Source organism: Rhinopithecus roxellana, chromosome 15, assembly GCF_007565055.1.
Source record: "Rhinopithecus roxellana isolate Shanxi Qingling chromosome 15, ASM756505v1, whole genome shotgun sequence".
In the NCBI taxonomy this organism is placed as follows: domain Eukaryota; kingdom Metazoa; phylum Chordata; class Mammalia; order Primates; family Cercopithecidae; genus Rhinopithecus; species Rhinopithecus roxellana.
In genome coordinates this window covers 125,009,554-125,022,847 of record NC_044563.1, presented here as the reverse complement: position 1 = coordinate 125,022,847, position 13,294 = coordinate 125,009,554, and the positions used below count along the sequence as shown (strand labels likewise).

General features: G+C 42.8%; 1 protein-coding gene across 1 annotated transcript in view; it reads left to right on the top strand.

Moving 5' to 3' along the window:
- Positions 1-3,695: 3,695 nt before the first annotated feature.
- Positions 3,696-13,294, top strand: part of LOC115893646 (dixin-like) — a 44,294-nt gene continuing 34,695 nt past the window's right edge. Inside the window, exons 1-4 of the mRNA XM_030918657.1 lie at positions 3,696-3,761; positions 5,631-5,759; positions 7,356-7,485; positions 11,437-11,562. Of these exons, the coding sequence (XP_030774517.1) occupies positions 3,696-3,761; positions 5,631-5,759; positions 7,356-7,485; positions 11,437-11,562 (451 nt within the window). The remainder of the gene's footprint in view (positions 3,762-5,630; positions 5,760-7,355; positions 7,486-11,436; positions 11,563-13,294) is intronic.

The following is a 13,294-nucleotide window of genomic DNA, read 5'->3' as shown; positions in this document are numbered from 1 at the left end:
CACAATTTTTGGTGTTTGACCCATGTTTTAATTAGCGAATGTACATGGGCCAGGGCCTGACATAAAACTGACGCTTACTAAATGGTCATTATTTTTGTCATCTTCATCTAATTCAATTCTCAGAAAAACAAACTACACTAGAGTTAGCATTATCTCCATTTTATGGATGAGGTTCAGAGAGGTTATGTAACTTCTCTAATGTCCCCATAGCTAGGACATAGCAGACATGGTATTAAAACCCAGTAATGTTGTCCCTGCATTTACCAAGGGCCTCTTGCTACCCAACTTACTCCACAGAACAGAAATGGCTTCACCTTCTGCCTTACATGGGCCAGACACCCATCACCAGGGACCAGATGAGATCTGTGATGCTCCAAGGTCTGCTCCCATTGTGCAGTCAGAGCACTGCCTGAAGCAGACCAGGCAAAGCGCACCTCAGAGTGAACCACTCTGGTCTGAGGGAAAGCAGTTAAGTTCAGAAAAGACACTAAGGTGACAGGTGGGATTTGATTACCTGGCTTTTATATAAAACTCCTAACTGATTTCCCTGTATCTATTATCATTCTCAACCCACCCTCCACACATTCTTGCTTAAAATCTGTTACTGGTCTCCAGTTATCCTCAAAGATAAAATCCAATTGCCATTCAAGCTCGTCACGTGCTAGCCTTCACCTGTTCTCCAGCTTCACCCCAATTTCCCAAATACCCACCAAGCTTCAGCTCATCTGAATTATGTACGGTTCCCCAAATGCACCATGCTTTCCAGCTGCTCCACCTCCTTCTAACTCCTGCCTTTTTTTTTTTTTTTGAGACGGAGTCTTGCTCTGTTGCTCAGGCTGGAGAGCAGTGGCGTGATCTCGGCTCACTGCAACCTCTGCCTTCCAGGTTCAAGCAATTCTCTTGTCTCAGCCTCCCGAGTAACTGGGACTATAGGCACCTGCCACCACACCCGGCTAATTTTTGTATTTTTAATAGAGATGGGGTTTCACCATATTGGTCAAGCTGGTCTTGAACTCCTGACCTCAGATAATCCACCCACCTCGACCTCCCAAAGTGCTGAGATTACAGATGTGAGCCACCGCACCGGGCCAACCTGCCTCTTCTTAAGTCTCAGCTCAAGCATCACTTTTTTCAGAAAGCCTCCCCTGACCTCTCAGATACCTCAGACTCCAATCTCCTTGAAGGCATCCTGTGTCACACAGTCGGTTCAACAATAATTTCAGGCACTGTACCCAGTTATGAGGTGACAACAAGCCCCAGCTTGCAGGTTGGTAGAAACAAAGCTATGATGGGGTACATAGGGTGCTAATAAAGTATCAGCCCAACCTGAACCCCAAGCTTCAGAGGGTCTCCTGAAGGAGGAAAAGAAGCAAAGACGACAGTGAACTCAAAGGAGCTGAGGTCTGAAATATGCTTTATGTGGAGAGTCACAATAGTTCAGAATTATTTGACTCAGAGTAGCAGGTGCTCCACAAATATTTGTTTGACTCAGTTAATCATCTGTCACATTTTATCAGGCCAGTAACTAAGATGACTGCAAAAGTTAATTGCGTGGGGGGACAAACAAGAACAAGTATTTCTCTTGAGGTCAAGATAATTTCTACTTAAGTAACCTTAGCTTTTTCTTGGTCGTAGCAGTCGTCGCTGATGCAAAACTGATTAGTACTGTTACGTACTTTTCATGCACATTACTCACAGTCTGGTCTTCCAACAAAAGAGGATTCCACAGCATAAACAATAATAGTGACCACTTTTCTGAACACCTACTTTGTATCAAGAGCTATGCTGGGTTCTTTAAACATGTTTTCTCTAATGCTAATCTGGCAGGGAGATGTTTTTGTATTTATTTTCCTCATTGAAAACAGAGACACAAAATGGTGAAATAACTTGTTCATGGTTACTCAAACAGTAAATCATGAATATAGGATCCAGATATGACTCCTAAGCCCACGCTCTTTCCACTCTACCACACTGCTGCCTAAACAAATGCACCGCTGAGGCTTAAATGACTTCCCTAGAACTCTCAGGATGTACCTGAGTCTAAACCACTCCCTCCACCACATCCAATGTCTGAATCCCTTGTGTAATAAACTATACCAAGTGACTGTCTACTAAAGTGTGCTTCCCAGATCAGTAGCATCGGCAACACCTGGGAGCCTGTTAGAAATGCAGACTCCTGGGCTCCTCCCCAGCCTACCGAATCAGAGCTTATTATCTCAACAAGCTCTCCTGGTGATTCATATGCACATGAAAATACGAGAAGCACTGATCCAGCCCGCTGTTGCCATACCTGGCTGCACATCAAGGTCACAAGGGAAGTTTTACATAAGCAGACGTCATCCTAAATCTACCGTTGTCTCCAGAAGGTAGGAACTCAGAAAGCTTCATCTTCCCAAGCTTTCCCATATGATTCGTGTAAAGCTGACTTGAGTCTTTTCCCAGCTAAACATTCCGGTTCCCTTAACCAAGGGGTTCCCAGCCCCCTTGATTAACAATCAGAATCACCTGGAAATTTTTTTTTAAAAACTACTAACGTCTAAGCCCACCATAGACCAGTCAGAATTCCTGAGAGTGGGACCAAGGTATATCAGTATTTCTCAAGTGCTCCTAGTAACATGCAGAGATGTGAGCTAAGGCTAACTATTCCTTACATAAAATAAAGTATTACCGCTTTTTTTTCTTTTCTTTTCTTCTTTTTTTTTTTTTTTGAGACACAGTTTCACTCTTGTCTCCCAGGCTGGAGTGCAATGGCGCGATCTCGGCTCACTGCAACCCCCACCTCCCAGGTTCAAGGGATTCTCCTGCCTCAGCCTCGTGAGAAGCTGGGATTACAGGCGCCAACCACCATGCCCAGCTAATTTTTGTAGTTTTAGTAGAGACAGGGTTTCACCATATTGGCCAGGCTGGTCTCAAACTCCTGACTTCGTGATCCACCACCTTGGCCTCCCAAAGTACTGGGATTACAGGCATGAACCACTGCCCAGCGAAATACAGGATTTTGGATGAAGAAACTCTATGTCTTCATTACATCTAGGGAGTATTTTATTAGGTTCTAGGTGTCATGGTTTCAGAGAGATTTAGAAAAGCAGTAAAACTTTTGGTCGGGCACAGTGACTCACGCCTATAATCCCAACACTTGGGAGGCCAAGGCTGGTGGATCACGAAGTCAGGAGTTTGAGACCAGCCTGGCCAATATGGTGAAACCCTGTCTCTACTAAAACTACAAAAATTGGGCATGGTGGTTGGCGCCTGTAATCCCAGCTTCTCACGAGGCTGAGGCAGGAGAATCCCTTGAACCTGGGAGGTGGGGGTTGCAGTGAGCCGAGATCGCGCCATTGCACTCCAGCCTGGGAGACAAGAGTGAAACTGTGTCTCAAAAAAAAAAAAAAAAGAAAAGAAAAAGAAAAAGAAAAAGCGGTAATACTTTATTTTATGTAAGGAATAGTTAGCCTTAGCTCACATCTGCATGTTACTAGGAGCACTTGAGAAATACTGATATACCTTGGTCCCACTCTCAGGAATTCTGACTGGTCTATGGTGGGCTTAGACGTTAGTAGTTTTTAAAAAAAAATTTCCAGGTGATTCTGATTGTTAATCAAGGGGGCTGGGAACCCCTTGGTTAAGGGAACCGGAATGTTTAGCTGGGAAAAGACTCAAGTCAGCTTTACACGAATCATATGGGAAAGCTTGGGAAGATGAAGCTTTCTGAGTTCCTACCTTCTGGAGACAACCGCGGTAGATTTAGGATGACGTCTGCTTATGTAAAACTTCCCTTGTGACCTTGATGTGCAGCCAGGTATGGCAACAGCGGGCTGGATCAGTGCTTCTCGTATTTTCATGTGCATATGAATCACCAGGAGAGCTTGTTGAGATAATAAGCTCTGATTCGGTAGGCTGGGGAGGAGCCCAGGAGTCTGCATTTCTAACAGGCTCCCAGGTGTTGCCGATGCTACTGATCTGGGAAGCACACTTTAGTAGACAGTCACTTGGTATAGTTTATTACACAAGGGATTCAGACATTGGATGTGGTGGAGGGAGTGGTTTAGACTCAGGTACATCCTGAGAGTTCTAGGGAAGTCATTTAAGCCTCAGCGGTGCATTTGTTTAGGCAGCAGTGTGGTAGAGTGGAAAGAGCGTGGGCTTAGGAGTCATATCTGGATCCTATATTCATGATTTACTGTTTGAGTAACCATGAACAAGTTATTTCACCATTTTGTGTCTCTGTTTTCAATGAGGAAAATAAATACAAAAACATCTCCCTGCCAGATTAGCATTAGAGAAAACATGTTTAAAGAACCCAGCATAGCTCTTGATACAAAGTAGGTGTTCAGAAAAGTGGTCACTATTATTGTTTATGCTGTGGAATCCTCTTTTGTTGGAAGACCAGACTGTGAGTAATGTGCATGAAAAGTACGTAACAGTACTAATCAGTTTTGCATCAGCGACGACTGCTACGACCAAGAAAAAGCTAAGGTTACTTAAGTAGAAATTATCTTGACCTCAAGAGAAATACTTGTTCTTGTTTGTCCCCCCACGCAATTAACTTTTGCAGTCATCTTAGTTACTGGCCTGATAAAATGTGACAGATGATTAACTGAGTCAAACAAATATTTGTGGAGCACCTGCTACTCTGAGTCAAATAATTCTGAACTATTGTGACTCTCCACATAAAGCATATTTCAGACCTCAGCTCCTTTGAGTTCACTGTCGTCTTTGCTTCTTTTCCTCCTTCAGGAGACCCTCTGAAGCTTGGGGTTCAGGTTGGGCTGATACTTTATTAGCACCCTATGTACCCCATCATAGCTTTGTTTCTACCAACCTGCAAGCTGGGGCTTGTTGTCACCTCATAACTGGGTACAGTGCCTGAAATTATTGTTGAACCGACTGTGTGACACAGGATGCCTTCAAGGAGATTGGAGTCTGAGGTATCTGAGAGGTCAGGGGAGGCTTTCTGAAAAAAGTGATGCTTGAGCTGAGACTTAAGAAGAGGCAGGTTGGCCCGGTGCGGTGGCTCACATCTGTAATCTCAGCACTTTGGGAGGTCGAGGTGGGTGGATTATCTGAGGTCAGGAGTTCAAGACCAGCTTGACCAATATGGTGAAACCCCATCTCTATTAAAAATACAAAAATTAGCCGGGTGTGGTGGCAGGTGCCTATAGTCCCAGTTACTCGGGAGGCTGAGACAAGAGAATTGCTTGAACCTGGAAGGCAGAGGTTGCAGTGAGCCGAGATCACGCCACTGCTCTCCAGCCTGAGCAACAGAGCAAGACTCCGTCTCAAAAAAAAAAAAAAGGCAGGAGTTAGAAGGAGGTGGAGCAGCTGGAAAGCATGGTGCATTTGGGGAACCGTACATAATTCAGATGAGCTGAAGCTTGGTGGGTATTTGGGAAATTGGGGTGAAGCTGGAGAACAGGTGAAGGCTAGCACGTGACGAGCTTGAATGGCAATTGGATTTTATCTTTGAGGATAACTGGAGACCAGTAACAGATTTTAAGCAAGAATGTGTGGAGGGTGGGTTGAGAATGATAATAGATACAGGGAAATCAGTTAGGAGTTTTATATAAAAGCCAGGTAATCAAATCCCACCTGTCACCTTAGTGTCTTTTCTGAACTTAACTGCTTTCCCTCAGACCAGAGTGGTTCACTCTGAGGTGCGCTTTGCCTGGTCTGCTTCAGGCAGTGCTCTGACTGCACAATGGGAGCAGACCTTGGAGCATCACAGATCTCATCTGGTCCCTGGTGATGGGTGTCTGGCCCATGTAAGGCAGAAGGTGAAGCCATTTCTGTTCTGTGGAGTAAGTTGGGTAGCAAGAGGCCCTTGGTAAATGCAGGGACAACATTACTGGGTTTTAATACCATGTCTGCTATGTCCTAGCTATGGGGACATTAGAGAAGTTACATAACCTCTCTGAACCTCATCCATAAAATGGAGATAATGCTAACTCTAGTGTAGTTTGTTTTTCTGAGAATTGAATTAGATGAAGATGACAAAAATAATGACCATTTAGTAAGCGTCAGTTTTATGTCAGGCCCTGGCCCATGTACATTCGCTAATTAAAACATGGGTCAAACACCAAAAATTGTGTTTAGTTCATGATAGGTACTCAATAAATATTAGATTCCTCCTCCCACCTCCTCCTGATCATTGCACTTCCTACAGTTTGTCAGTGGCTGATAGATTGTTGTCTTAGTACTGTCTTCCAAAGGATGTTATTTATTCTCACAAATTGACACAGAGAAAAAATAATGAAGATTTAATTTATGTTCAGGAAGCAGCCAGTGAGTAATTTCCAACATTATTTCATTAAGGAAGTACTTAGGGCTTAGGAATCAACTGTATTTTAACCAAACTATAATTTGATACAATTAGCCCTTGAACTTAAATTTCAGGCTCAGGGTTCTGGGCTGCAAAGAAACCAGTCAGAACTGCTACTTGGACTGTGACATTGTTTGTGTGATATTTTGATATTAGTGCCCATCTTTTGACCAAATAATCAGCATAAACATCTGAATACAAGTTCTGTTTCATGGACAAAATGTAATATGTAAGGTGGTCCAAGGGTTGGAATGAGTTGTATGTCGCTGCCTAGATGCCTGACCAGTTTCTGATAATACTGGGCCCTAGCTTTGTCTAAAAGTAAATGAAAATACCTCTTAGTCTTCAGGAATATTGCTCACTATAGCCTTTCTTTTTCCTTCTTTGTGTAGGTTTTCGGTAACCAGATCCTCTTTGACAATATAAAGCATGGATTAAAACTAACTCTGTAGCAATCCTAGGATTATTGGCTCAGGAGAATAAATCTTGGGTTGACTATGAGATGATTTCACTTAAGTCTCATTTTGAAGAAAGCAGCTATGGGAGAGGCAGTTCTGAGCATGGTTTATTGTTTATTCCTGGTTGCCCAAGAGCAATTCGTATGAGTGTCACAGTCCGTTATGCATATGGCACGAGTGATTGTTTCTGAGAAGTGTGGTGGGTTGTTGACAGTCGTGAATATACCTGAAAACTGGCTGTGGTTCTGGGCCAAGCCCTCATCCCTGGTCAATAGAGCAAAACTTGAGGAAAGCAAGAGTCATAGTCATTGAAAGACTCATCTGCTTATGTGTGTTTATAGTGCCACCCAAGTCTGAGGTTAGCTTATCCCCGGAGATTAGTATAAAACTAGAGAATTTGTGAACATGCTCTGTGTCTGACCATGATATAATCTTTCTTCTTTCTTTCCTCAAAAATTTATCCCGCTTCTGGATGTGGGTTGTTTATCATACCCCCATCACAAATGCTTCCTCAGAGGGTATGAGGTAAGAGCTGAGATTAATATGCCACCTTTCCCTTACTTCTGTCTTTTGTTTTTCAGCAACAGCTGCAGGCCTATGTGGCCTGGGTGAATTCACAACTGAAGAAGAGGCCAGCAGTGAAGCCTGTGCAGGACCTGCGACAGGATCTCCGGGATGGGGTGATCCTGGCATATCTCATCGAGATTGTTGGTCAGTTGGCCCTGGACTCTGATACTAGAATACATAGACCAGAACCTGGCCTTCTGTATCCTCTGTATGCCCTTTAGAACAGGTTTTTTCTTTAGAATATATGTCAGTGGAGGTAGAGAAGACTTAAAATACTTGCCCAAGGTTAATTCATTTATTTATTAGTCAAACATTGTGTCCCAGGCACTGAATTATGTTTTGGGAATATGAGGATGAGAATAGTCTATGCTCTCAAGAGTCTACCAAACTAGTTGGAAAGGCTAGAAAGTGAAGTCAATTCCATTAATGTACTTAGTACTCCAGAGTGGGGTAAGCACAGATGGGAGCACATAGGAGGTACACCCAGTCTTAGGGGTTCAGGGATTGGCTTGCCAGAATTGATGTCTCAACTGAGGCCTACCAGAAGAATTGGTATCTAAACCAAGGCCAGAGAAGGAAGTAGTAGCCAGGCAAAGGAGGATGTTACTGGCAAAAGGACCCTTTTACCATAATGCTTTATAAAAGGTTTTTTTCGTCTTGAACCCTGGGGTTGTTGCCATCATTCTTACTAGATGGTACCATAACCTTACTTCCATAGCATTTTCCATATTTCTGTTATTATTTCTCTCATTGAATAGTAATTATGTGGTAATCATTTGATTACCTATCCTGCGTGATCTGAGCGCTTTAAGAGCAGGCGTTATATGTTTTTCTATTTATACAAGCTGTAGCCAAATGCACATAATAGGTTCTCAACCATTTATTGTTACATTAGTTAGCTGACTTTGCTTTGAGTTATTGAGGCATAGGACCTGCAAGTGGTACGGAAGAAGCCAGGTTTGCAATAAGCAGCCCATCCATGAATACCTCATTGGGACAGTTTATGAATTCATCAGAGTATTCATATGTAATGATGACAATAATGGCAACGGTAATAGCAAATGCTAGGATTGAACACTTTCTATCTTGTTTAATTTCATTTAATCATCACATCTTTGGGAAACATAATTATCCCCACTTTCAGGAAACAAGCTTAAAGAGAAGATTTATAAAAATAAATAGTACTTAGTATGAGTCAAACAAAATAGCTTAGCATGCTATTTGATTTATGATAGGTGTTATAATATGACTACTACTATTTATTCATTTTATGAGGCTTGGAGAGGCTAAGCAACTTTACAAAGTCACATAATTGTAAGTGCCAAAGTAGAGGTGCAAACCTAGATCTACTTTAATTCCAAAGCCTGTTTTAAACATTTAATGTTCCATTTATTTGAATAGGTTATATATGGACTAGTAGGAAATCCAGATGTACAAAAGGATGTAAGATCAAACTTCCTTTTTCCACTTATGTCCCCCCACCAGCTACCCATTTTTCCTCTAGAGGCAACTAGTGTTAGTAGTTTCTTGCATTTCTTCCCAGAGAAACTTCCCATTCTATGTCTATACAAGTAATATGAATATGTATTCTTCTTTTCCCAAAACCTAGGTTCTTTTTTCCCCATCCCCTCTCCCGCAAAACTCAGGGATTTTTTTTTTTTCTTTTTTTCTTTTTTTTTTCGAGACGGAGTCTCACTCTGTCGCCAGGCTGGAGTGCAGTGGCGCAATCTCGGCTCACTGAAGCCTCCACCTCCTGGGTTCAAGCAATTCTTCCGCTTCAGCCTCCCAAGTAACTGGGACTACAGGCATGTGTCGCCACGCCAAGCTAATTTTTGTATTTTTTAGTAGATGGGGTTTCATCATGTTGGCCAGGATTGTCTCTATCTCTTGACCTTGTGATATGCCTGCCTCGGCCTCCCAGTGCTGGGATTACAGGCGTGAGCCACCATGCCCAGCCAAAACCCAGGTTCTTAAACACAACTTTCTACTGTGACTTTGCTAGATAGAAAAACTCCTCACAACATTTTGCCTTTACTCACTGAATCCACTTCCTTATTTCCTATGCTTTCTTTAACCTGTCCTTATCAGGCTTTTGATCCCACTCCACTGAAACCACCTTCCTCAAGGTCATATCAAATCCAGTGGCCAATCCTTCACCTTATCAAATCCAGTGACTAGGCCTCAAACATCATTTTATTTAACATAGCAATACTTGACATAGTTGATAACACTCTTCTCTTCAAAGACTTTCTTTATTTGGCTTCCAGAATCCTGTTAACTTCTAGTTTTCTTCCTTCCTCATGGGCTTCTTTCCTTTGTTTTTTTGGCTTTTCATTTCCTTCCTGACCTGTAATGCTGGAATGCTGCAGGTTCAGCCCTCTTATATATTCTCTACTCCTAAGTGATTTCTTCCCAAATTTGTATCTTTAGCCTTGAATTTTTCCTTGAGTTCTAGACATGAATATCCAATATCTCTACTTGGATGTGTAACATGCAACTCAAATTTCACACATCCTAATCAGAAATTTGGATGTCCTTCCCCCTACCAATCCCTTTATTCTTCAAATTTCTTCATCTGAGTAACACACCACATTATCATTTGCCTAGGTGTTAAAGCAGAACACTTAGAAGGTATCCTTAATTGTCCTTTTTCTCATATATTATATCGAATCCTTCAAACGTGTTGTCCGCTTTGTATTCACAGTATACCTGATACCTAACTTCTCATCAGTCAGCCAAGACTTCCACTCTAGCCCAAACCTTCAAGTCCTGCCTTGACTATTTTCATCATCCTTCTGACTGATCTCGCTGTTTCCTCTCTACATTGTCTATTTGCATGCAGAGTCCATTTTATTTATTTATTTATTATTTTTGTAGAGACGGGGTTTTCGCCATCTTGCCCAGACTAGTCTTGAACTCCTGGGCTCAGGCAGTTCTTCTGCCTTGGCTTCCCAAAGTGCTAGGATTATGGGCATAAGCCATGGCACCCTGCCAGTCAACTTTTAAAAACATAAACCAGATTATGTCACTCCCTTGTCTCAGACTCTCCATTGGCTGCTCATTACACTTAGGATAAAATTCAGGCCCTTTGCTCTGGTCCAGAAAGCCCTGCATGGGCCAGGCGCGGTGGCTCACGCCTATAATCCCAGCGCTTTGGGAGGCTGAGGTGGGCGGATCATGAGGTCAGGAGATCGAGACCATCCTGGTGAACACGGTGAAACCCCGTCTCTAATAAAAATACAAAAAATTAGCCGGGCGAGGTAGCGGGCACCTATAGACCCAGCTCCTCGGGAGACCCAGCTACTGGGTGTCTGAGGCAAGAGAATGGGGTGAACCTGGGAGGTGGAGGTTGCAGTGAGCCGAGATCACGCCACTGCACTCCAGTCTGGGCAGCAGAGCAAGACTCCGTCTCAAAAAAAAAAAAAAAAAAAGAAAGCCCCTCATTCCCTGGCCTTGCTTGTCTGTCTAGCCTTTCCTAGGACTTGACTCCTTGCTCACTCCCCCAGCCACACTACCCTTGCTGTTCTTCAGGTAAGCGGAGCTTGGGGTTTGTCCCTGTGGTTCCTCAGTCTGGAATGCTGCCTCCTCAAATCTTAACATGCTTTACTTTATTCAGGCTGCTGCCAAATGTATGATCAGAGAGACCATGATCATTGTACTTTATTTTTCCTCAAGCACGTATCGCTACTATGAAATTATATTAAACACTTACTTGTTAACTTGATTGTTGTCAGCCACTCCTGCAAATATAAATTCTGTGAAGGGAGGGACTTTATTTCTTGTTCTCTCCTGTTTCTTTGGTGCTCAGAATAGTGAGTACTTGCCATTCAGTAGATGCTCAGTGAATATTTGCTGACTGAATAAATGTACACACAGTAACTTCACAGACCCCTAAGTATAAATTTGAAAGCCTTCCAAAAGGCTTTCATTTTCCTATTTCCCATCTAAATGACAAACACCAGGACTTAACTCATTTATATATTTATGTATAATGTTGGTGTTCACATCAAATCTTCCCTTCCTCTGTGTCTAGCTGCTATGAAACTTTGATAGTGTTCCTCCCTATAACTTCATATATTTTGTCTCTCCTAACAGCAGGAGAAAAGCTGAGTGGGGTACAGCTGAGTCCCAGTAACCAACAGGAGATGAAGAATAATGTGGAGAAAGTGCTACAGTTTGTGGCCTCTAAAAAGATTCGTATGCACCAGACTTCGGCTAAAGGTCAGTGCCTCATCACGTCCTTGGTGCATGAGTATACTCAATGTTAACCAGTGAGTGCTAGCCTCAGGAAAATCCTTGGTTGTGACCTGTGGGGAGATAGAAAGTCTCCATTCATTTTATTTTATTTTTATTTTATATTTCATGATTATTATTTTTTGAGATGGAGTTACTCTTCTTGCCCAGGCTGGAGTGCAATGGCACAATCTTGGTTCACTGCAACCTCTGCCTCCCTGGTTCAAGTGATTCTCCTGCCTCAGACACCCAAGTAGCTGGGATTACAGGCATGTGCCACCATGCCTGGCTAATTTTGTATTTTTATTAGAGATAGGGTCTCACCGTGTTGGTTAAGCTGGTCTCGAACTCCTGACCTCAGGTGATCCACCCGCCTCTCCTTGGCCTCCCAAAGTGCTGGGATTACAGGCGTGAGCCATTGTGCCCAGACATTCGTTTTAATTGAATTCAGATTTGCTTGAGTGTATGTAGGAAAATTAGTGGTTAGAGAAGAAATTATGGTCAGGCATGGTGGCTCATACCTGTAATCCCAGCACTGGGAGGCCAAGGCGGGAGGATCACTTGAGCCCAGGAGTTTGAGACCATCCTGGGCAACATAGTGAGGCTCTGTCTCTATTTTTTAAAAAAGAGAGAAGAAATTACAATATTGGGATATTAACTTTAGGATTTCCCATTTAAGTTATCAAAAATGAAGAGATTACTTTTTTAAGTTCCTTGGGTTTCATGACAAAATATTATTTAAGATACTCATAACCTACATTTTTTTCCGTCCAGTTTTTTAGAAGGGAAACATTTTATAGCCCTTTTTTGGATACCATGGAACATTCTAGGCAGGATGAAAGCAGCTCAGTGACCTCTGCATCTGCCCTCTTCTATAGTGGCTTGGCCCAGATGGGTTTGCCGGGCTATTTTGAGCCCAGGCTTCAAGGAAGGAACAACGTAGGTGTTCTTACAGAGCATAGGCTCCCTAGTTCTCTTGCTGTTTCTCGAGAACTGACTATAGGTCTGGTTTTGTTTCAACATCAGTTTCCTGGGTCTGATTGTCTTTGGGTCTCACGACAATAGGGGCAGAACCGGTTTCATGTTGGATTATTAGTGTTCTCTGTGTTTAGATCATTTAGATGGGGCCAATACTGATCAGTGAGAGCCCCTTGTAGGAGGTATCAAAGAATCCTTCACCACTCCTTCTCAACATAGTACTGGCAGTCCTAGCCAGAGCAATCAGGCAAGAGAAAGAAATAAAAGGCATCCAAATAGGAGAAGAAAAAGTCAAACTATCTCTCTTCACTGATGATATGATTCTATACCTAGAAAACCCAAAAGGCTCTTAGAACTGATAAACGACTTAAGTTCCAGGATGTAAAATCAGTGCGCAAACTCAGTAGCATTTATTTTATTTTTTTTTGAGATGGAGCTTTGCTTTGTTGCCCAGACTGGAGTTCAGTGTCGTGATCTCACGTCACTGCAGCCTCCGCCTCCTGGGTTCAGGGATTCTCCTGCCTCAGCCTCCCAAGTAGCTGGGACTACAGGCATGTACCACCATGCTGGCTTATTTTTGTATTTTTATAGAGACGGGGTTTCATCATGTTGGCCACCGTGTCTCAAATTCCTGATCTCCACCTGCTTCAGCCTCCCAGAGTACTGGAATTATAGGCATGAGCCACCGTGCCTGGCCAAATCAGTAGCATTTTTTATACACTAATAACATTCTAGCTGAGAG